The following is a 23,804-nucleotide window of genomic DNA, read 5'->3' on the forward strand; positions in this document are numbered from 1 at the left end:
CCTCCCGCGGGAAAGGCCCGGGATTCAATTCCCTTTTGAAATTATATTCATAATATAAATCATTTCTACATAATTATCCAAGGATAATTTTATACTTTAGCGGATGGGCGAGGCCCATCATCTGGGTAAGGGGGCCCCAGTGCCCATCTTCAGGACACGGGGCACCAGTGGACTGATCTACCCAGCCCTTATAATACTGCTAAGACATCCCTGCACTTAAAATGAAATAAAGAAACAGAAGGGCGTCGTGTTTTGCGAGGTAGAGATCAGTCTGTGTTATACACTAGAGGAAAATAGTTATTGTAATTGATCTTGATCTATAAGCTCATCTGAGCCAGTGAGGTGAGGTTGACAGCGCTGAGCTTGGGTAACTATACAGGCAGATGGGTTTAGTGAGGCCAGGACCCACCGTGAACCTTCGGGGCAGTTGCAACAAAGCAAAACTTTGCCACGTCAACAAACTCAATAAACTGAAATCAATCTATCTTCATATATTAATTATTCATCTCTATAAATATTATCTTGAAACTTCTACAAGTGTATCTCCCAAGTGACATTTATATTTGATGAATTAATATTTATGGAGTTAAGTCTTCCGTATTCCTTCCCAGACACCTTCCAGCTCCGAGTACATTCCGTCGACTCAAACTGCCTCTGAATGAAGAGGTAAATCTTACGATTAGGTGCAATAAAAAGATGCTCAAGATGTTTATAAGTTTATCACGTGTTGCAATTTGTACACTACATAAATCTTACATCTCAACAGGTTAACGTACAAGTCCTCCTTCACAAATAACGGTGTTTGCAATATCTCGCCCAAACAAAACATTGTGCTATATATATAATATATATATATATATATATATATATATATATATATATATATATATATATATATATAATATATATATGATAATCAACACAGTACTGGTTTAATACCTGAGAACTGTCTAGCATCTCTGTACTAATAGTTCTAGAACCAATGGTGTTTGACCAAACCTATGAACCTCAGACGGGTTATTAAGGCCACGGCAGTAGCCTACTGACCAAGAAACATCCAGTTTAGTCCAAGACTAAAGTAAACTATGCTGTATATGCTGTAAAGTGGGGTACACCCTTCAGCTCGGTGACGGTAACGACTCTAAAACTCTGCCTCAAGTGTGTGTAAAACTCAAAGGTACTCACACGAAACTCTTTAAAATATTTTAAGCACTCTGTGTCTAGAGTTTGTCTATTGAGAAGATAGCTGCTCTCACTGTCCCTCTTACTAACATGTGAATTGCTTCTGAACTCCGTCAGTCACTCCAATAATGATAACTTTCTTAACCATATCATAGTGCCCTTGTGTGACGTCACAATACACGAGGGAACTATCAGGGGGAAAGCGCCAAGCCATTACGACTAAAAAGCACTGGGGAAGGGGGTCAGGATAAGGATTTGGGATGGGACGGGGGGGAAAGAAACCACTTGGACGGTAGAGGATTGAACGCCGACCTGCGTGAAGCGAGACCGTCGCTCTACCGTCCACCCCCAGTGGTTGGACTTACAGAAGCCAATATTGGCTTTCCTAGCTGTGAACTATCTTTGCTTGTTCTCTGCACTCAACTAACACCAAGTTACACAACTATTAATAGTACAATGGTTGAGATAAGAAAATAGTCAAGTTACGTAACAGTAATTACAGCGCCCTAACACTGATTGATGGACCTTCATCCTCTTGTCTTCAAACACTTGACTACAAACACTGGAGATGGGGCCCTGGAGTGTGGAGTTACAGAGCTACAGTGTGGAGTTACAGATCAGGAATGTGGAGTTACAGATCAGGAATGTGGAGTTACAGATCTGGAATGTGGAGTTACAGATCAGGAATGTGGAGTTACAGATCAGGAAAGTGGAGTTACAGATCAGGAATGTGGAGTTACAGATCTGGAATGTGGAGTTACAGATCTGGAATGTGGAGTTACAGATCAGGAATGTGGAGTTACAGATCTGGAATGTGGAGTTACAGATCAGGAATGTGGAGTTACAGATCAGGAAAGTGGAGTTACAGATCTGGAATGTGGAGTTACAGATCAGGAATGTGGAGTTACAGATCAGGAATGTGGAGTTACAGATCAGGAAAGTGGAGTTACAGATCAGGAATGTGGAGTTACAGATCTGGAATGTGGAGTTACAGATCTGGAATGTGGAGTTACAGATCAGGAATGTGGAGTTACAGATCTGGAATGTGGAGTTACAGATCAGGAATGTGGAGTTACAGATCAGGAAAGTGGAGTTACAGATCTGGAATGTGGAGTTATAGATCAGGAATGTGGAGTTACAGATCTGGAATGTGGAGTTACAGATCTGGAATGTGGAGTTACAGATCTGGAATGTGGAGTTACAGATCAGGAATGTGGAGTTACAGATCAGGAATGTGGAGTTACAGATCAGGAATGTGGAGTTACAGATCTGGAATGTGGAGTTACAGATCTGGAATGTGGAGTTGCAGATCAGGAATGTGGAGTTACAGATCAGGAAAGTGGAGTTACAGATCTGGAATGTGGAGTTACAGATCAGGAATGTGGAGTTACAGATCTGGAATGTGGAGTTACAGATCAGGAATGTGGAGTTACAGATCAGGAATGTGGAGTTACAGATCACTAATGTGGAGTTACAGATCAGGAATGTGGAGTTACAGATCAGGAATGTGGAGTTACAGATCTGGAATGTGGAGTTACAGATCAGGAATGTGGAGTTACAGATCAGGAATGTGGAGTTACAGATCTGGAATGTGGAGTTACAGATCTGGAATGTGGAGTTACAGATCTGGAATGTGGAGTTACAGATCAGGAATGTGGAGTTACAGATCAGGAATGTGGAGTTACAGATCACTAATGTGGAGTTACAGATCAGGAATGTGGAGTTACAGATCAGGAATGTGGAGTTACAGATCTGGAATGTGGAGTTACAGATCAGGAATGTGGAGTTACAGGTCAGGAATGTGGAGTTACAGATCTGGAATGTGGAGTTACAGATCTGGAATGTGGAGTTACAGATCTGGAATGTGGAGTTACAGATCTGGAATGTGGAGTTACAGATCTGGAATGTGGAGTTACAGATCAGGAATGTGGAGTTACAGATCTGGAATGTGGAGTTACAGATCTGGAATGTGGAGTTACAGATCTGGAATGTGGAGTTACAGATCTGGAATGTGGAGTTACAGATCTGGAATGTGGAGTTACAGATCTGGAATGTGGAGTTACAGATCAGGAATGTGGAGTTACAGATCAGGAATGTGGAGTTACAGATCTGGAATGTGGAGTTACAGATCTGGAATGTGGAGTTACAGATCTGGAATGTGGAGTTACAGATCAGGAATGTGGAGTTACAGATCTGGAATGTGGAGTTACAGATCTGGAATGTGGAGTTACAGATCTGGAATGTGGAGTTACAGATCAGGAATGTGGAGTTACAGATCTGGAATGTGGAGTTACAGATCTGGAATGTGGAGTTACAGATCTGGAATGTGGAGTTACAGATCTGGAATGTGGAGTTACATATCTGGAATGTGGAGTTACATATCTGGAATGTGGAGTTACAGATCTGGAATGTGGAGTTACAGATCTGGAATGTGGAGTTACAGATCTGGAATGTGGAGTTGCAGATCAGGAATGTGGAGTTACAGATCTGGAATGTGGAGTTACAGATCTGGAATGTGGAGTTACAGATCTGGAATGTGGAGTTACAGATCTGGAATGTGGAGTTACAGATCTGGAATGTGGAGTTACAGATCAGGAATGTGGAGTTACAGATCTGGAATGTGGAGTTACAGATCTGGAATGTGAGTTGCAGATCAGGAATGTGGAGTTACTGATCAGAAATGTGGAATTACAGATCACGAATGTGGAGTTACAGATCAGGAATGTGGAGTTACTGATCAGGAATGTGGAGTTACAGATCAGGAATGTGGAGTTACTGATCAGGAATGTGGAGTTACAGATCAGGAATGTGGAGTTACAGATCAGGAATGTGGAGTTGCAGATCAGGAATGTGGAGTTGCAGATCAGGAATGTGGAGTTACTGATCAGGAATGTAGAGTTACAGATCAGGAACGTGGAGTTGCAGATCAGGAATGTGGAGTTACTGATCAGGAATGTGGAGTTACTGATCAGGAATGTGGAGTTACAGATCAGGAATGTGGAGTTACAGATCAGGAATGTGGAGTTACAGATCAGGAATGTGGAGTTACAGATCAGGAATGTGGAGTTACAGATCAGGAATGTGGAGTTACAGATCAGGAATGTGGAGTTACAGATCAGGAATGTGGAGTTACAGATCACTAATGTGGAGTTACAGATCAGGAATGTGGAGTTACAGATCAGGAATGTGGAGTTACAGATCAGGAATGTGGAGTTACAGATCAGGAATGTGGAGTTACAGATCAGGAATGTGGAGTTACAGATCAGGAATGTGGAGTTACAGATCAGGAATGTGGAGTTACAGATCAGGAATGTGGAGTTACAGATCAGGAATGTGGAGTTACAGATCAGGAATGTGGAGTTACAGATCACTAATGTGGAGTTACAGATCAGGAATGTGGAGTTACAGATCAGGAATGTGGAGTTACAGATCAGGAATGTGGAGTTACAGATCAGGAATGTGGTGATGGGAGTCTATTCTGCTAAGAGGGCGATCCAAGCACTGGATACGGGGGATCTGAGCCTTTAAGACGATGACCTGGGATTGATGAGTGGGACATTTGTGAGGGGATATGAAGATCTAGGAGCTGGAGACGAGAGTCAAGGGTTTGAAAGTTAGCATTAAGCCTCTTAAAGATAAGAGCCAGCTGGCGTCTGGAACTGGAGACAGATTTTTAGAGATGGAGCTCAAGGCATTGTGGACAATGCATTGGGGATCTCTGATTCAGGCATGGGCATGGCGGCTGAGAGCCTAGATGTGGCTGAGGCCGTCCTCGAGGCCCCAGCAGGAGCTCCGTCGTCAGCAGGCAGCAGCGGCTTCTCTGGTTCCCTCGAGTCAGTATTTTTCTTGTCCTTCTTCTTTTTCTTTTTCTTTTTGTCATTATTTGTATTCACTTCAGGTTTGATTTCCTCGACTTCCTTAGGTTTACTGAGGCCCACTTGAGCAGAGAACCAGCGGCACTTGGCGATCAGCTGCTCCTGCATCAGGTTGATGCTCATGGAGAGAATAGCCATACCTGAAACAAACAAACAAGTCTTAATAATACCACTACCAAGATGGGTTAACATATAGTCTTCAAATATTTTATGCATTAACATTTAATCATTTTGCTTTATAATTTTGACTATGAGGACTATATTATGTATTACACCAGCAGGAAGAACAAGTATCCGGGTATGGCCGGATACTTGGGTCTATTCTTGGGTACATATTCTTGACCTATGAGAATAGGTCAAGAATACTCAAGAGACTTGTTGCTCCTGAAGGAGGAGACAGTCTCGCTCTATGGCACTGTCACCATCCTGGTCATGGGGCTGTCATGGCACTGTCACCATCCTGGTCATAGGTCTGTCATGGCACTGTCACCATCCTGGTCATAGGTCTGTCATGGCACTGTCACCATCCTGGTCATAGAGCTGTCATGGCACTGTCACCATCCTGGTCATGGGGCTGTCATGGCACTGTCACCATCCTGGTCATAGGGCTGTCATGGCACTGTCATCATCCTGGTCATAGAGCTGTCATGGCACTGTCACCATCCTGGTCATAGGGCTGTCATGGCACTGTCACCATCCTGGTCATAGAGCTGTCATGGCACTGTCACCATCCTGGTCATAGGTCTGTCATGGCACTGTCATCATCCTGGTCATAGAGCTGTCATGGCACTGTCACCATCCTGGTCATAGGGCTGTCATGGCACTGTCACCATCCTGGTCATAGGGCTGTCATGGCACTGTCACCATTCTGGTCATGGGGCTGTCATGGCACTGTCACCATCCTGGTCATAGGGCTGTCATGGCACTGTCACCATCCTGGTCATAGGTCTGTCATGGCACTGTCATCATCCTGGTCATGGCACTGTCACCATCCTGGTCATGGGGCTGTCATGGCACTGTCACCATCCTGGTCATAGGGCTGTCATGGCACTGTCACCATCCTGGTCATAGGGCTGTCATGGCACTGTCACCATCCTGGTCATGGGGCTGTCATGGCACTGTCACCATCCTGGTCATAGAGCTGTCATGGCACTGTCACCATCCTGGTCAGTAGTGAGTACATGTACTAGTCTGGTATTGGTATCTGGTTTGTTGATCACAAACTTCATGCCTTATATATATATATATATATATATATATATATATATATATATATATATATATATATATATATATATATATATATATATATACATATATAAGCATTACCAATGTGGGGATTTCGTGGAACGGAATTTAATTGAGTCTGCTCTAATCAGTGTCCAAATCTTCTTAATGTTAGTACTGGAATGTACAAACTTGATCCATTTTTAAGTTATAATATTGCACAACAGTTTAAGAAAAAACTCTAGAGAGGCTTACAATGTTTCATTATAATTTTATATTCATATATTGCGTGTTCATGAGGCTTTTCTTTAATCTTTAATCCTTATTCTCTGACCGCTTAATCCTCTTTGACCATTCTAAGCTAAGCTATTCCTGTTTCTGGTTAATTCTTTCCTAGGGATGGGTTGGTCAGGTGTCGGCCTATATATCCTCCCCCTTCTCCCTTCTCCTTTAGTCAGTCTGGTGTTGACAAAGGCTTTAACAAGCCGAAACGTTCACCTCATTTCATATTTCTCTGTGGTTTTTCCGCATAAAATGATCAGTGTTTTGTGATCGTCAATTGCATATATATATATATATATATATATATATATATATATATATATATATATATATATATATATATATATATATATATATATATATATATATATATATATATATCCAAGGCATGAAGTTTCTGATCAACGATTGTAGAACAAGTTGAAAAAAGTTATATTAATTATTCCCATGGTCAATACTCAGGGAGGAAAATAGAGCCCAATAGTTCAGAGTGTGTTTGTGTAAGTTAATACACGAGTGAGGAGATATACAGCTTACAGTGTTAAGTTAGAATGTTATGTTTGTGACAATGTAATTCAGCCTTTAATACTGAATTAACAGGAAAGGATTACAACTACATGTTGTCTTTGTAATGTAATCCGTTTATCATGTTTTTTGTAATAATGCATTCGGAAATGTGACACTTGTCCTCTGCTGGCAACAAGAAATTGTATTAATTGCAACAGGCTAAAGTAAGGTGGCCCGTGGACGTCAAGAGAAAACTAGATAGTTTCCTCCAAGGAGTGCCGGACCAACCGGGCTGTGGTGGGTATGTGGGCCTGCGGGCCGCTGCAAGCAACAGCCTGGTGGACCAAACTCCCACAAGTAAAAGGGAGAGCTTGGGGAGTAGAACAACTCCCAGAACCCCATCAAGCAGGCTCCACACCTGTGTGTTCCCCCTAGGTGAGGTGTGCCTGGTACTTGGTCACCAAGCACGCCTCTCCGTATAAGTGGTATGCTAAGCCAAACACTAATATAGGTTCTGGCACTGATTACTGAAGTTTACATGGTGTTAACCTAGGGTGTATGTTAGTATATATACATGGGAACTTTACAACATATCGCAACCACAATATATCCAGAGACACTCGTGAGGAGACGACCAGGCTTAAGGTACCCCAACCTGGTCAGCTCATTGGTGGTCACTCTTGGGTCACTCAGAGAACATCAGCCTTACGGCGTCATTCCTACCCTTAAACCCCACCTATAGCTCCCCTTAAACTCTACCCATAGCTCCCCCCGGGGAGCCGGTCGGCCGAGTGGACAGCACGCTGGACTTGTGATCCTGTGGTCCCGGGTTCGATCCCGGATGCCCGCGAGAAACAATGGACAGAGTTTCTTTCACCCTATGCTCCTGCTACCTAGCAGTAAACTAGGTACCTGGGTGTTAGTCAGCTGTCACGGGCTGCTTCGTAGGTGTGGAAGCCGGGGACACTAAAAAGCCCCGAAATCATCTCAAGATAACCTCAAGATAACCCCCTCAAACCCCACCTATAGCTCCCCTCAACCCCACCTATAGCTCCCCTTAACCCCACCTATACCTCCCGTTAAACCCTACCCATAGATCCCCCCCTCAAACCCCCACCTATAGCTCCCCACCACCAACCATGCACAAAAGGCGTGGTTGGTGGTGGAGAGCTAAACGAGGGGTTTGACAACAACAAACAAGCAATTACCAAATACCAAACACACTTACCAAGAAGAATGTAGACGATGCAGATGAGAAACTTGAAGGTATGGGCGCTAAAGGTGAGGCTGTCGAGGATGGCGGCGCTGGGAATCATGTCCCCGTAGCCGATGGTGGAGATGGTGACGAAGGTGAAGTAGGTGGAGGAGCCGAGCGTCCACCCCTCCCAGTACATAAACAGTCCGGACCCCATCATCATGTACATGAACAGCAACACCAGGTTGATGGTGATGGGCACGTCAACCTGGAGGAGCGAGGGGTCATATTGAGGGTAAGTTAGTAATCATCAATAGAAGGCACCAAACCGGGAAGGCTATGTAGCACCACCAAATGTGCGGGATAATCAGAGGGCGCTAAATATCACCAAGGATGCCAATACGAGAACAGAAACGCATAAGGCGACCGATATCAAAAGTATCTAAGTCGCCAAGAATTCTATCAGGGACAAACGACCGCGGGGGACGGTCGGAAAACAAGACACACGCTCGTCCTGGAAGTCAGGACATTCAACAAGGATATGCACGACCGACAGAGTGACAATATAATTTGGACAATAAGGAGCAGGGCGGCGCTTCAATAAGTGATCGTAAGTTAAATGGGTATGGCCAATACGTAACCTAGCCAGAGCCGTTTCCCACTGCCGGTTACGGTAGCAGGAGGAAGGCCACTGGGACACACGACTCTTAAGAGTACGCAGTTTGTTACCAATAACAGAACACCTTTACAGAATACCTTTACGAGAGATGGGACAAGTGCGGATTGCTGCCTTAGCGGCAGCATTTGCACGCTCATTTAAAGAGACACCAACATGGCTGGGAACCCAGCAAAACGCAACTGACTTAAATTTACTGGAGCTAAGAAACAGCCAATGTTGAATCTCGATGACCACCGGGTGAACCGGATTAAAGGACCCTAAAGCCATGAGGGCACTACGAGTCAACTACCTCCATGAAGAAGGATTGACACCGGGAAAGCAGGAGACGAAGAGCATAGAGAACAGCATAAAGTTCTGGTATGAAGATGCTAGCCTCCGGAGGAAGGCGACACATATAAGTGTGGTCAGGAAAAACAACAGAGTAACCCACACCGTCAGCAGACTTAGACCCATCGGTGAAGATGGGAACGGAGTGGGAGTGTGAAGAAAAATGCTCAAGGAAGAGGCGTTTCAGAACTGTAGGAGGGGTAAAAGCTTTAGTGATGTGGGTCAGAGAAGTACAAAATTTGGGAAGGGGGACCCTCCATGGGGGCAAGGATGGAACAATACGAGGAGAAACATTCGAAATACGAACCGAAAGATAATCTTGTAAACGAGACAAACGGATAGAAAGAGGAAGGCGGTGAAGAGGAACAGGAACTACAGGAGGGGTAAAAGTCAAAGCACGATAAAGGCGAGAGGGAGGATGCTGTAAGGACCGCGCAAGATAGCGAAGACTGTAGCAATCACGGTGGTCCTGGAGAGACAGAAAGCAAGTGTCAGCGTACAAGCTGAGGGTAGGAGTTGAACGAAAAGCACTAGAGCTGAGGCGCAACCCAGTATGGTGCAAAGGATCAAGACGGCGAAGAGTAGAAGGAGAAGCAGAAGAGTATGCAGGGTAACCATAATCAAGTTTAGAAAGGACGAGAGAGGAATGCAAATAGAGGAGTGTGCGTCTATCCGCTCCCCAAGAAGCATGGGACAAAACCTTAAGTAAGTTAAGGGCCTTAGAGCATTCAACACGGAGGTAAGAGACATGGGGCGACCAAGACAAACGAGTGTCAAATAATAACCCCAAAAGCTTCGTGGAATCTTTGTACTCAAGGGGATGACCATAAAGTGACAAAAAGGGACGAAGAACGACCCGCTTCCGAGTAAAAATCATGGCACAAGTCTTAGAAGTAGAGAACTTGAAGCCATGATTGGTGGCCCAAGATGACACGGCATCAATCGCAAGTTGAAGCCGCCATTGAAGGAGAGGCGAATCATCACCCCAACAGCAAAGAGTAAGATCGTCAACATAAAGAGCGGAGAAGATGCCAGAAGGAAGGGAGGAAAGAAGACCATTGAGGGCAACCAGAAAAAGAGTAGTACTAAGAACACTACCTTGGGGCACACCTTCATACTGCCGAAAAGAGGCAGAGAGAGTGGCACCAAGCCTGACTCGAAAGGTACGACGAGAGAGAGAAAGCTTTGAAGGAAGAGAGGGAGATTACCACGAAGGCCAAAAGAACGAAGTTGGGACAGAATATGGTATCTCCAAGTCGTGTCATAAGTCTTTTCCAGGTCAAAAAGGACAGCAACAACGGAGGTCTTCGCAGCAAAAGAAGTACGAATATAGACCTCCAAGTTCACCAGGACATCAGTCGTGCTGCGGCACTTGCGAAAACAAAAATTGAGAAGGAGAGAGGTGGTGATGGTATTCCAAGAACCACATCAGACGGACATTTACCATACGCTCAAAGAGCTTGCAAACACAACTCGTGAGAGCAATAGGGCGGAAGTTCTTAGGGGACGTACCGAGAGACCCTGATTTCAGAATAGGGAGTACAATGGCATCGAGCCAGTCCTCAGGGACAGACGACGACTCCCAGACCTGGTTATACAGACTCGGTAAATACTGAGACGTGCACGGAGGGAGATGGCGAAGCATCTCATAATGAACGTCATCCGAGCCCGCTGATGTAGATCCGCAGAGGGCCAGGGCAGACTGAACTTCAGAATGAGAGAAAGGATTGTTATAGGGAAGGCGGAGATGAGTGTGGAAATCTAAAGGATAAGATTCAAGAAGAGGCTTACGAAGAAGGAAGGATTGAGGAAGATGAGAACCAGAGCTAACAGAAGAAAAGTGGGAACCCAGTTTGGTCGCGACCTGCACTGGATCCGCCACAAGAGTACCACAGAGGTGGAGAACCGGTGAGACATCTATAACGAACTTGCCTGCAATCTTGCGGATCTTCTTCCAGATCTGCGGCAAAGGACGTAATGGTAGAAACATAAGATTTCCAACTCTCACGTTTAGCTGTACGGATGGTCCTATGGGCCACCGCACTCACCTTCCGAAACAAAATAAAAGAATCAGCCGGTGGCGGTGTTTCTTCCAGGCTGCATGCTTACAGCAGACAGCCCGAGCACAGTCCGCATTCCACCAGGGAACGCACTTCCGTTGTGCCCCGGGAGGAAGAGCGAGGTCCCAAGAGGACCATATTTCCTCCACAAGGCGATAAGTACCCCCACACAAACTTGAACAAAAAACATATGTAATATTATAAATATACTGTATACATATTATATATACATACATATAATATTATAAATATATGCATATAATATTATAACATCACAAACCCAACATGGAGGTGTGTGGAGGCTGCCTTAAGTCACTTCGGAGGAGTATTGTAGGCATTGTATGTAACATAAGATTTCACCTGAGTTGTACAGGATTACCTGCACAATATGCAGAGTATATAAAGACAGCAACGAACTCTGAGCACAACCCAGGGACTGAGAATTTAGAGAGTCAAAGTAGCAATGTAGAAGGGCATAGTGTCGAGGCACACAAAAATGAAGGCAATATTGTAGAGCAAACTGGTGATATGAATAAGGAGAGAAAAAAATGAGACGAATGAGAACACAAATGAGAAAGACGAAAGCAACAAGGAGAAAGATAAGGGCAATACCGAGAATGAATGCAGAAACGAGAAAGTTGGAACAAAAAACACAGAGGTAGCCAAGTCGTGCACGGGTACAAACAAGAATAATACAATCACAGATGAAAATATTTGCAGGTATTATGCAAAAGGACAGTGTAGATATGGGCCCAGAGGCACGGAGTGCTCATTCATGCACCAACGGAAATGCCGAAACTGGTTAGGGAAAGGCAGATGTCGTTTTGATACAGAGTGTAGATATTTTCACCCTAAGTTATGCAAACTCTCAGTTAATGAGAGGAAATGCTACGATCTTCATTGCCCCGATTTCCACGTCAGAGGTACACAGCGCTATATAAGAGAGGAAGTCCAGTATAATAGCACTGAAATTTTTTTAGAGGCAGGCAGAAACAGGGAGAAACAGACAGGCATAAACGTGGCAGGAGTACGGATGGAGAAGGGGAAATGCCCAAGACTGGACTACGGTTCGTCATCAAGCCCACACATACTACAACCCCCAACTACACAGAGACTACCACACTCCCCAGTATCACTTCCAAAACTGGACAAACCATTGCCACAACAACACACCCTGGGTCAGGGTAGAGAGGAGGGAGAACTACCAAAACCTTCCAGAAGTAACACACAATATGGACAATATTGTGTGTCACTCCACACAATATTGTCACACAATATTGTGTGACAATATTGTCACACAAAAATTATTATCACACAATTAAATCATTCATATTTGCAAACATCTTAGATTTAAAGCCAAAGTCAAGAAATAATGTTAAGTTCATAAATGGCCTCCTATTAGAGTCAAACTCAATATTTGGGGCATTCACGGAAACTCATACAAAAGATTACATGGATGGTGAAATCTGGATTCCAAATTATAATTTCTATAGATGTGATAGAAAAACTAGGTCAAATGGAGGAGTAGGTCTGTATATTAAAGAAGACCTGGTATGTACAGAACTACTAAACTCAACTAATGAGGTGGTAGAGGTACTTGGAATTAAGGTAGAGAAACTAAACCTAATTATTATTCTAATATATAAACCGCCAGATACAACGGTTGAGGAATTCACAGAGCAGATGCACAAAATAGAGAACATACTTGATAACCTAGCAAACCCAGCTCCAGATATTATCTTCCTTGGAGATTTCAATTTACCGAGTCTTAGATGGAGAATGGCAAACACAAATATCATAGTAGGGAATGACCCGGGAAATAACCAACCACAGGTCAGAGAACTTTTGAGATTCTGTGACAAATTCTCGCTCAATCAACAGATTACAGAACCAACTAGGAACGAAAACACACTAGACTTGTTATTCACAAACAATGATGAACTAATCAGAGACATCACAATCTCAGATACTTCATACTCAGACCATAAGCTCATTGAAGTGTGAACTAGCATAAATAACGGTAGTAGGTCTAAGAGACCTAACAAGCGGGAAGGAATATTCAATCAATTCAATTTCAACAATAAGAGGATTGACTGGGAAAAAATAAATGTAGACCTTGCAACCATTCAATGGGAGACGGTCTTAAGCGACAAAACTCCCACACAGGGAATAGCTCAACTGAGAGCTGAAGCTTACAAGGTCTGCTTGAAGCATGTGCCTGTGAGGAGGGGCAGAAAGAGGACCACTCTAGAAAGAGATCGCAGACGACTGTACAGGAGAAGGAAAAAAATAACGGAAATGCTTCGGCAGACACAACTATCACAAGCAAGGAAAATAAGCCTAAGCAGGGAGATCGAAGAAATAGAACAAACGTTGAAGCGATCATATGAGTCTGAAGAAATGTAATTGGAACAGAAAGCTATACAAGAGATAAGGAAAAATCCGAAATATTTTTTCACATACGCAAAATCAAAATCCAAAACCTCGACCAGTATTGGACCGTTAATTCCAAATGAAGGTACGTACACAGAGGACAACAAAGAGATTAGTGAAATTCTAAGAAGCCAGTATGAGACTATGTTTAGCACACCAATAAACAACATGAAAGTTGATGACCCAGACAGCTTCTTTATGAATGACATTCAAGCTGCAGATAATATAATGGATATTACCACAAACTCGAAAGACTTTGAAAGAGAAATTGACAATATGCCTATGCACTCAGCTCCTGGGCCTGACTCATGGAATTCAATATTCATAAAGAAATGTAAAGTATCAGTAGCGAGAGCACTCAGCGTAATATAGAGAAAGAGCCTGGATACAGGGGAGATACCAGCAGCACTTAAATCTGCAGATATAGCTCCGTTGCACAAGGGGGGGAGTAAAGCCTTGGCAAAAAATTATAGGCCAGTTGAACTAACATCACACATAAAGTGTTTGAAAGAGTGATTAGGAATCAAATTTCTAGTTTTATGGAAAACAATGAATTGCACAATCCAGGATAACATGGATTTAGAGCGGGAAGATCCTGTCTGTCACAGTTACTCAACCACTATGACAAAATCACAGAAGCCCTAGAAGAAAAGCAAAATGCAGATGTTGTATACACAGACTTTGCAAAGGCGTTCGACAAATGTGACCATGGGGTGATAGCTCACAAAATGAGGTCAAAGGGAATAACTGGAAAAGTAGGACGCTGGATACTCAATTTCCTGTCGATCAGAACACAAAGAGTAACATTCAATCAGATAAAATCGAGTCCAAGCGCAGTTAAAAGCTCTGTACCTTAAGGTACAGTCCTTGCACCGCTACTGTTCATTATTCTCATATAGACAAAAATACACGTCACAGCTTCGTGTCGTCCTTTGCAGATGACACAAAAATCAGCATGAAAATTACCTCTGCTGAAGACATTGAAAAACTACAAGCAGATGTAAACAAAGTTTTCGATTGGGCAGCAGAAAATAACATGATGTTTAACAGTGATAAATTTCAGGTACTCAGGTACGGTAAAAATGAGGATCTGAAACATAATACAGGGTACAAAACACAATCGAATCTTCCCATAGTAGAAAAACAGCATGTCAAGGATTTGGGAATAATGATGTCCGACGATCTAACGTTTAGGGATCATAACCAAGCAAATATCGCGTCAGCCAGAAAAACGATCGGATGGATTACGAGAACTTTCAAATCCAGGGATCCCATCACAATGGTTGTACTCTTCAAGTCACTTGTGTTGTCCCGTCTCGAGTACTGCTCAGTACTCACTTGCCCCTTCAGAGCAGGAGAGATTGCTGAAATAGAGGGAATACAGAGAACATATACGGCACGCATAGACGAGATAAAACACCTAAATTATTGGGATCGTCTCAAAGCTCTCCAAATGTACTCTCTTGAAAGGAGACGAGAGAGATACCAAATAATATACACATGGAAAATACTGGAGGGCCAGGTCCCAAATCTACACAGTAAAATAACAACATACTGGAGTGAACGATATGGAAGAAAATGCAAGATTGAACCAGTGAAGAGCAGAGGTGCCATAGGCACAATCAGTGAACGCTGTATAAACATCAGAGGTCCGCGGTTGTTCAACGTCCTCCCAGCAACTATAAGAAATATTGCCGGAACAACCGTGGACATCTTCAAGATAAAACTGGACTGTTTTCTAAGAGAAGTTCCGAATCAGCCGGGCTGTGGTGGGTATTTGGCCCTGCGGGCCACTCCAAGCGACAGCCTGGTGGACCAAACTCTCACAAGTCGAGCCTGGCCTCGGGCCGGGCTTGGGGAGTAGAAGAACTCCCAGAACCCCATCAAGCAGAGGAATCGAGCGGAGGGCAGCGTAGAAGACAATGTCATAAAAAAGTAGGAGGGCGCAAGGAAGAGGCAGAGAGGAGAGGTCAGAGAGAGTAGCACGGAGGGTGAATAGGCACCAGTCAGCCTTGGCAAACTGCCACCTAGGGAAGGAAAGAGGAGGGTGGAAAGAGAAAAAGGAAACGAGGATGGGGAAATGATCGCTGTTATGGAGGTCATCAAGAACCTGCCACGTGAAATCTAAGTAAAGGGACGACGAGCAGAGAGAAAGATCAAGACAGGAAAGGGTGCGAGTTCGAGAGTCCATATGAGTGGGCTCACCAGAATTCATAAGAGATAGAGAAGAAGCGAGGACGAACGGTTCGAGAAGACGGCCTCGGGTGTTTGTCAGAACATCACACCAGAGGGAATGCCGACAGTTGAAATCACCCAAAAGGAGCACCGGCTCTGGCAAGGAGTCCAGGAGGTGCTTAAGATCAGGAAGGGAAAGCGGGACATATGGGGGGAGATAAATGAAACAGACTGTATACCATTATACCATTTACCCACAAAATCACGGGCAGCAGAACAATGGATAGGTGACAGAAGAAGTAGGGGGACGAAGGGAACATAAGAACGAATTAAGAGAGCAGTAGAGTTATGGGCCCCAGCAAGAACTGGGGGAGGGGAGAAAGAAAGGAATAACCAGGAAAGTGACCAGGACGAGCACCAAGCATTGGTTCCTGGAGACAAACACAAAGTGGTGAAAACTGTGTAATTAGAAGTTGGAGTTCATGGAAGTTGGCATAAAAATCCACGAATATTCCACTGAAGAATAGACATTATCAAAGAGAAAGGACAGTAACAGAGAACAAAAAAGAAACATAGGTAAAGAAGAACACAGTTTATTAAAGAATCTCAGGATCAGGAGCAGGATCAGCAAAATCAGGGTTAGGGGGCATGGGTAAACTGAGTAAGGATGGAGGGAAGGAATCAGGACAGTCCAGAGGCGGACTGACGGGATCCAGAGGAGGAGGAGACAACTGAGGGGGGCAGGCAAAGACAGCTGGAGGAGGAGGGGCAGAAATCAGGGCGTGCACCTCAGCAAGGGCAGCAACCGAGAGGGAATCGGGGGCGAAAGAAACCTCCATATCTGGCACAGGGGGTTCGACTACTGAAATGGGAGGGGATGTAGTGACAGAGTCAGAGGGAGGGGGCGAGGAAGAAAGTGAAACCTTCTTACCCACTGGAGAGGAAGAAGGAGAGGAGCCAGGCTTACGTTTCTTACTCGAAGAGACAGGCGTTCCAGTAACAACGTACCGGGCGACAGACTCAATGGTCTCAGCAGGAGAAGAGGAACAGGAGTAAACAACACGAAGATTGCTGGGAAGATGATGGATATCAGCCTGGACAGACAGGTGGCGTGGAGGGTCAAGAGACTGGGGGGAGAGTCGGGAAGAAAGAGTGGGGGAAGATGGGGAAGAAGACAAAGGAGATATGGTGGACCGAGTAGGAAGGGGGAAAACCCCAGACGGAGAACCGGGAGGGAGACCTGTCGGGACAGGAGGCAAAGGAATAGGGGAGGAGGTGGTGGTTGTGGTTGGGTTTAAGGCCTGGAAACGGTTGTGATACTGAGGAAGGTGGGAAGGACTAGGAGAGGTCGAACGCAACACGTGAGCGTAGGATACACCCGCGAAAGGGGTGAGACGACGAACTTGGCGTCTTGCTTCAGGAAAAGACAGACAATCACGGTGCTTCAAGTTGAGGACGGCTTCCTCGAGTTTGTAGTGTATACACGAGTGTGAGAAAGTAGGGTGGGCTTCACTGCAATTGAGGCAGCGAGCCTGGGGACTCGGACTTAGAATGACTATCGTCCCCACACATGGGGCATAGATACACAGTACTTGTGCATTTGAGGACACCGTGTCAGAACTTCTAACACTTATTGCAAGTCTAGGAGAGGGAATGTATGAACGGAGCATCTGGCACCAGCAAGAATAATAGAGGGCGGAAGGGCCCTACTATCAAAGGTGATTTTAACAACTCGAAGGGGCTGACGGCGACAACCACGAGGGGGACGAGTGAACGTGTCCACCTGGAGGACAGAATGGCCTTGGGCTTCAAGGATATGTTTAATACCTTCATGGCAATCTTTGAGGTCCCAAACACCAGTTGCAACATGGTGTGGGAGGAGAACAGTGCCAACACTGGCATTTAACCGAGCGTTTTTGGAGACCCGAATAGGGTTCTCTCCAATGCGGGACAAAGCGGCTATTAGCTGCATTCTGAGAAGGAGCAGCGACGACACGTGTACCGTAACTGGTGGAGTTAAAAGTAACAGAAGCATCTACTGAATCAACAAGGTGTTTATGGAGGGAGAAATCGTCAGGAGGAGTAGAATCCAGATGGTGGGGATCAAAGTATTTAGCCCACGTAGCAGGACCAAACAAGGCATTGTAAGTATTAGTACGGGAAGGGATCGTGCAAGTGCGGCCGTGGCGGGGACGGCGTTGAGAACCCCAGAGAGAGAGGGGGGTAAAAGGCGCAGTAGTCACAATGAGAGACGGAGCCGTGCCAGGGGACGAGGTGGTCACCACTGGGGGCTGGGAAATCGACCCTACCGCAGAGGAAGGAGGGGAGCTGAGGGGAGTAGTCAGGTTGGGGCCCAATGCAGCGGGGGCTACAGGGCCTGGTTTTCCAACACAGTCCGACTCGGGGGCTTGGTTGCCCACCCCATGAGCCTGAGAAGGAACAAGGGAAACATTATCAGCCATGAAAATGAGGAAAAAATTTCATTCACGTATGTGCCTCCACACCCACCATGGAGCCACAATTAGAGGCAGGACACCCAACAAGAAGCTATCCCCGATCTTGCCGGGGGCCCCCCAGGGGTGCGTCATGAGTATACGCCCCACAAACGCCACCTTAAGAACCGCGAGTCCGTCGAGATCGGGTTCAGTGACGAAAGGAGGATTGACAATAAAAGGTTCCCCTCACTCTCGACGTCAGATATTACAGTTCTACGGGTGCAAGAGTATGCCTCCTCAAACACCCTGGCGTCAAAATAGAAGTAGTCCAAGAGAATAATTAAAACAGGCAAAAGGTCGGCAGGAAATGACAATTAAAAAGGAGAAGAGGGGGGGGGGGAGAAAAACGAAACACAAGGAAAAGGAAGAGAGTTCTGGCAAAATTGGTAAAGACAGCAGCCGGAGCATAAGGTTCCAAAAGGACAGAGGACTGACCCATGGAGCATCACACTCCGGCAGCCGCCCACCAAGCCCCCTCACAACGAGCCAGAAAGGGAGGGGGTTATTGTTTGTAAAAAAAAAAATACATCTTATTAGAGATTAATGCATATTCTTTTGTGATTATGTTTATAAGTACTGCTCTCGGCTAGCAGAGTATCCGAGAGCAGTCTTGTATGTCTTATATTGGTAATGTGTAGACGCCACACCGAGCAGGCTCTAGCCAACCCGTTCTCGCACTTTCTTACAGTCAATATTGACTTATTTAATATGTGCATATGTGACATACTAAACATACTAGTTGTTATGATCTCAGCCTGCAGGAGAAACGAGTCTCCCTCCTTGAGAGTTATTCATCAAGCCTGACCTGATTAGAAAGTCTAGCAAATATTGAGGTGATAACCCATATGTAAAATAGCTGGTTGGATATGATAAACAATTTGAGATTATGGGCAGTGAAGAAGAAAACAGATAAATGACTGGCTAGAAGATGTGGACATTTTGCTGGAGGCGTGAGGCTTGCTTCTGGAGGGGCTTTGACCTCACTTGAGTGCCAGGCATCGCAGGGGAAAGCCACGCTCCGTTGAGCTCCCGTCAGAAGGGAACCCCTAGTGATATATCTCGAAGAGAAGAGAAGTATGCAGATGTGCCAGCTGTAGAATCGAGCTGGTAACGTTGTGGTCTCAAGTCCTGGTCGACGAGAAGATCATTAAGCCGCCCAGAGACATTATTGTGGGCCGTGGAAGCACCCTGACCAAGCTTCGTCAGAGGGAGGAGCGCCCTCAACCAGACAATCTGTGGTTTGTCTTTGGGGAAGAAGTTGCTGAGAACTTCGAAGCCAGCACAGATGAAGTAGTTGATGAGACTCCAAGGTAGTGGAGGAGAGGACCTCGAGCTGTGAGGAGAAGCAGTGAAGAGGAGTGTCACGTGCTTCTGTAGAGGTGGTGAAGCACCATAGTTGCTCGAGGAAACTTCATGGTGTAGCAGCCAAGAGAGCTGTGGAGGACCCTAGCAGAAGGGTGAAGCACCGTAGTTGCTCAAAGAAACTTCATGGTAGCAGCCTGGAGGAGCTGCAGAGGATCCTGGTAGTTAGGCCCAGAAGAACCTGAAGATCAGGGTAGTGAACTTCCAGAGGTGGAAGGGAAGTTCTGGTGGATTACTTGTAGGGAGTTGATAGTGTTTGGTTGTCATTAGCGTGCAAGACGCAGTGAGAGGTGAGTGATTGTTGGCATTCTTATGTCAAGGAGTGTTTTATACTGAAGTTTAGAGTTACAGTCGTAGGCTGGATTACCTACAGATGTATGTGTTCTAGGACTGATAGAGTGATCGATTGATCATTGTTGTGTATCAAGGAACATTTATACTGATATATGTTATTGCATTCACATGCTGATTTTCATTGTACACATTTATAGATATATATATATATATATATATATATATATATATATATATATATATATATATATATATATATATATATATATATATATTCCTCTTGTTGATAGTGCAACAGTGTATGTAGACTTGATCTACTTGAGGAGGTGGATAGTATCAGGTGGTGAATCAGAAGATAGGATACCACTTGGTAAACTGATAATAGAGTTCTGATGGTGTTGGAGAGCAACCTGATTGTAATAGTATAGAGTATAGGATTCATTATTATTATATGTGTGTATGTACTGTGTATGTGCTTTGTCCAGTAAATGTATTCCAATTTGCTGGTGTTTGCCCTTGTCCTAGTGAGGCTTCCCATGAAATAGTACAGAAGAAGAGAGAGAGAGAGAAAGAACCAAGAACCACTGCTGTGGACAGGGTAAAAGGTAATATTAATAAGTCAAAGGGGGATCGAGGAGATCATATCATCTAAGGAGAGAGTGGGGAGTCACAACGGCTCGAGTGGGTGTGTGCACGTGACAACGAGGCTAAGTGTTGGAGCCGCATCCCCTAAACGTGTGACGTTGAGCCCCTCTCCAAGAGCCAGAAGCACCTAGTGTGATCTCCTAGAGAGGTATAAGCACTCTACCGAGTTGTGGGTTGGGTTGTCCGTAGAGAGGGATCAATGACGACAACACCACCAACCCACAAGCAAACTATAATACTAGTTTACCTTGAAAAGCTTCATAGAAAACACCGACCTTACCAATAATAGGTTAAGTAATAATTGTAATTACGAAGCAATAAGATGCTTATCTTAACATACTAAGAAGGTTAGGTAAGGTCGGTGTTTTCTATGAAGCTTTTCAAGGTAAACTAGTAAGTTTAGTATGTCACATATGCACATATTTAATAAGTCAATATTGACTATACGAAAGTGCGAGAACGGGTTGCTCTAGCACGCCAGTCGTCTGGGTAGAGCTGACTAGGTCGGACCTGTAAAATAATGAGAAGTCAAAAGTGCCTGTTTCAGTTCAGCTAACATAGTTAATATTCTGGTTAGACCATTATTTGCATATGCATCTATTCACATATATAGTGATCAGTGCTTATTAGGTGTTATTTCACCTCATGAAATATCTTGAATATTTCTGAAGAGTCCTAGTACTTGTGTTTCATGTTATTATTGTTTTGTGTATTTGTTACCTTTTCATGAAGTATATTGATGTGTTTGTGAATCAGTCGTTTGTTTTCACCCCTAGACAATTTATATTGGCAAGGTCACATTTACTATTTAATTACTACGATTGCAAGACACATGAACCATACCCAGATGCCAAGGGGCCGTAACACTCGTCTCCCAGACAACATTGGAGTCATTACACACAGAAATCCCAGTAACGTGAATGCATCACGTTATTGTGATTTCTGTGTGTAATGAAGTAAGGGCGAAAAGGTAGAACGGCCTATTGACATAGCTCGAGTGCTGGGGGGAAGGGAGTTGTGTAAAACCCTGGTTTGTGTCTCGGAGAGGCTGCAGGATCCAGTAAGTTCAGTAGAACTTCGGTTTCAACTCTTTTACCATGTCGTAGCTCAGTCGATTAAGGCAGCGTCTGGGATGATCTCCGACGTAGGTGCGAATCCTCGTCACGGCCCTTGTGGATTTGAACATTAGAACCAAATGGGTTGGAGTAAGTGTGACTCAAATTCTCTGGTCTTACGAGGAAAGGTTGGGTGAGAGGGCTACACAAGAGTGTAAGGGGCTATACAAGAGTGTAAGGGGCTATACAAGAGTGTAAGGGGGCTATACAAGAGTGTGAGGGGTCTATACAAGAGTGTGAGGGGGCTATACAGGAGTATGAGGGGCTATACAAGAGTATGAGGGGCTATACAAGAGTATGAGGTGTGTGGTGCTGACCTTGCTGGTGGGCATGTACTCTTCTTCGCCGATCTCATCGTCTATCAACAGTCTCAGCTGCTTCTTGCTGGCGTTGGCCGGCAGCTCTTCGTAGTTCCGTCTGCCCCGGCACCAGCGGCAGCAACAGCGACTGTGGAGGAGACACAGGTGATTAGTACACCCATTGCTCCCGGGTTCGATTCTCGGGCAGAGAGAAAGGCTTGGCACGTTTTCTATTACCTGATTTTACTTGGAACTATGTAGGTACCAGAGAGAAAGTTAACTGTTGTGATAAGTTAGGCTTCCTGTCCCCGACAATGGTAAACAAGTGAGAGCCTCGACAAACTGAGCAATGCCCTCCCAGCTCTCCCAGTCCTCCATGTTGCACACCCAGCTCTCCCAGTCCTCCATGTTGCACACTCAGCTCTCCCAGTCCCCCATGTTGCACACCCAGCTCTCCCAGTCCTCCATGTTGCACACCCAGCCCTCCCAGTCCTCCATGTTGCACACTCAGCTCTCCCAGTCCCCCATGTTGCACACCCAGCTCTCCCAGTCCTCCATGTTGCACACCCAGCCCTCCCAGTCCTCCATGTTGCACACCCAGCTCTCCCAGTCCTCCATGTTGCACACCCAGCTCTCCCAGTCCTCCATGTTGCACACCCAGCTCTCTCAGTCCTCCATGTTGCACACCCAGCTCTCCCAGTCCTCCATGTTGCACACTCAGCTCTCCCAGTCCTCCATGTTGCACACCCAGCCCTCCCAGTCCTCCATGTTGCACAGCCAGCTCTCCCAGTCCTCCATGTTGCACACCCAGTCCTCCCAGTCCTCCATGTTGCACAAGCAGCTCTCCCAGTCCCCCATGTTGCACACCCAGCTCTCCCAGTCCTCCATGCTGCACAAGCAGCTCTCCCAGTCCCCCATGTTGCACACCCAGCTCTCCCAGTCCTCCATGTTGCACAAGCAGCTCTCCCAGTCCCCCATGTTGCACACCCAGCTCTCCCAGTCCTTCATGTTGCACAAGCAGCTCTCCCAGTCCCCCATGTTGCACACCCAGCTCTCCCAGTCCTTCATGTTGCACACCCAGCTCTCCCAGTCCTCCATGTTGCACACCCGGCTCTCCCAGTCCTCCATGTTGCACACCCAGCTCTCCCAGTCCTCCATGTTGCACAAGCAGCTCTCCCAGTCCCCCATGTTGCACACTCAGCTCTCCCAGTCCTCTATGTTGCACAAGCAGCTCTCCCAGTCCCCCATGTTGCACACCCAGCTCTCCCAGTCCTCCATGTTGCACACCCGGCTCTCCCAGTCCTCCATGTTGCACACCCAGCTCTCCCACTCCTCCATGTTGCACACTCAGCTCTTCCAGTCCTCCATGTTGCACACTCAGCTCTTCCAGTCCTCCATGTTGCACACTCAGCTCTCCCAGTCCTCCATGTTGCACACCCAGCTTTCCCAGTCTTCCATGTTGCACACTAAGCTCTCCCAGTCCTCTATGTTGCACACCCAGCTCTAGCAGTCCTCCATGTTGCACACCCAGTCCTTCATGTTGCATACTCAGCTCTTCCAGTCCTCCATGTTGCACACTCAGCTCTCCCAGTCCTCCATGTTGCACACCCAGCCCTCCCAGTCCTCCATGTTGCACACCCAGCTCTCCCAGT

General features: G+C 45.5%; 2 protein-coding genes across 2 annotated transcripts in view; one reads left to right on the plus strand and one right to left on the minus strand.

Annotated features, from left to right (window-relative positions):
• Positions 1 to 1,750: 1,750 nt before the first annotated feature.
• Positions 1,751 to 4,710, plus strand: LOC123759843 (selection and upkeep of intraepithelial T-cells protein 5-like). The gene is made up of 3 exons (XM_045745100.1): positions 1,751 to 2,290; positions 2,345 to 3,823; positions 3,877 to 4,710. Exons 1-3 carry the CDS (start codon positions 1,751 to 1,753, stop codon positions 4,708 to 4,710), a joined length of 2,853 nt encoding a protein of 950 aa, XP_045601056.1.
• Positions 4,711 to 4,718: 8 nt separating this feature from the next.
• Positions 4,719 to 23,804, minus strand: part of LOC123759718 (TWiK family of potassium channels protein 7) — a 53,204-nt gene continuing 34,118 nt past the window's right edge. Inside the window, exons 5-7 of the mRNA XM_045744973.2 lie at positions 22,171 to 22,300; positions 8,302 to 8,536; positions 4,719 to 5,197 (exon numbers count right to left, since the gene is read on the minus strand). Of these exons, the coding sequence (XP_045600929.1) occupies positions 4,869 to 5,197; positions 8,302 to 8,536; positions 22,171 to 22,300 (694 nt within the window). The 3' untranslated portion in view covers positions 4,719 to 4,868. The remainder of the gene's footprint in view (positions 5,198 to 8,301; positions 8,537 to 22,170; positions 22,301 to 23,804) is intronic.

The sequence above is a fragment of the Procambarus clarkii genome, chromosome 8 (genome assembly GCF_040958095.1).
Source record: "Procambarus clarkii isolate CNS0578487 chromosome 8, FALCON_Pclarkii_2.0, whole genome shotgun sequence".
NCBI classification, from domain to species: Eukaryota; Metazoa; Arthropoda; class Malacostraca; order Decapoda; family Cambaridae; genus Procambarus; species Procambarus clarkii.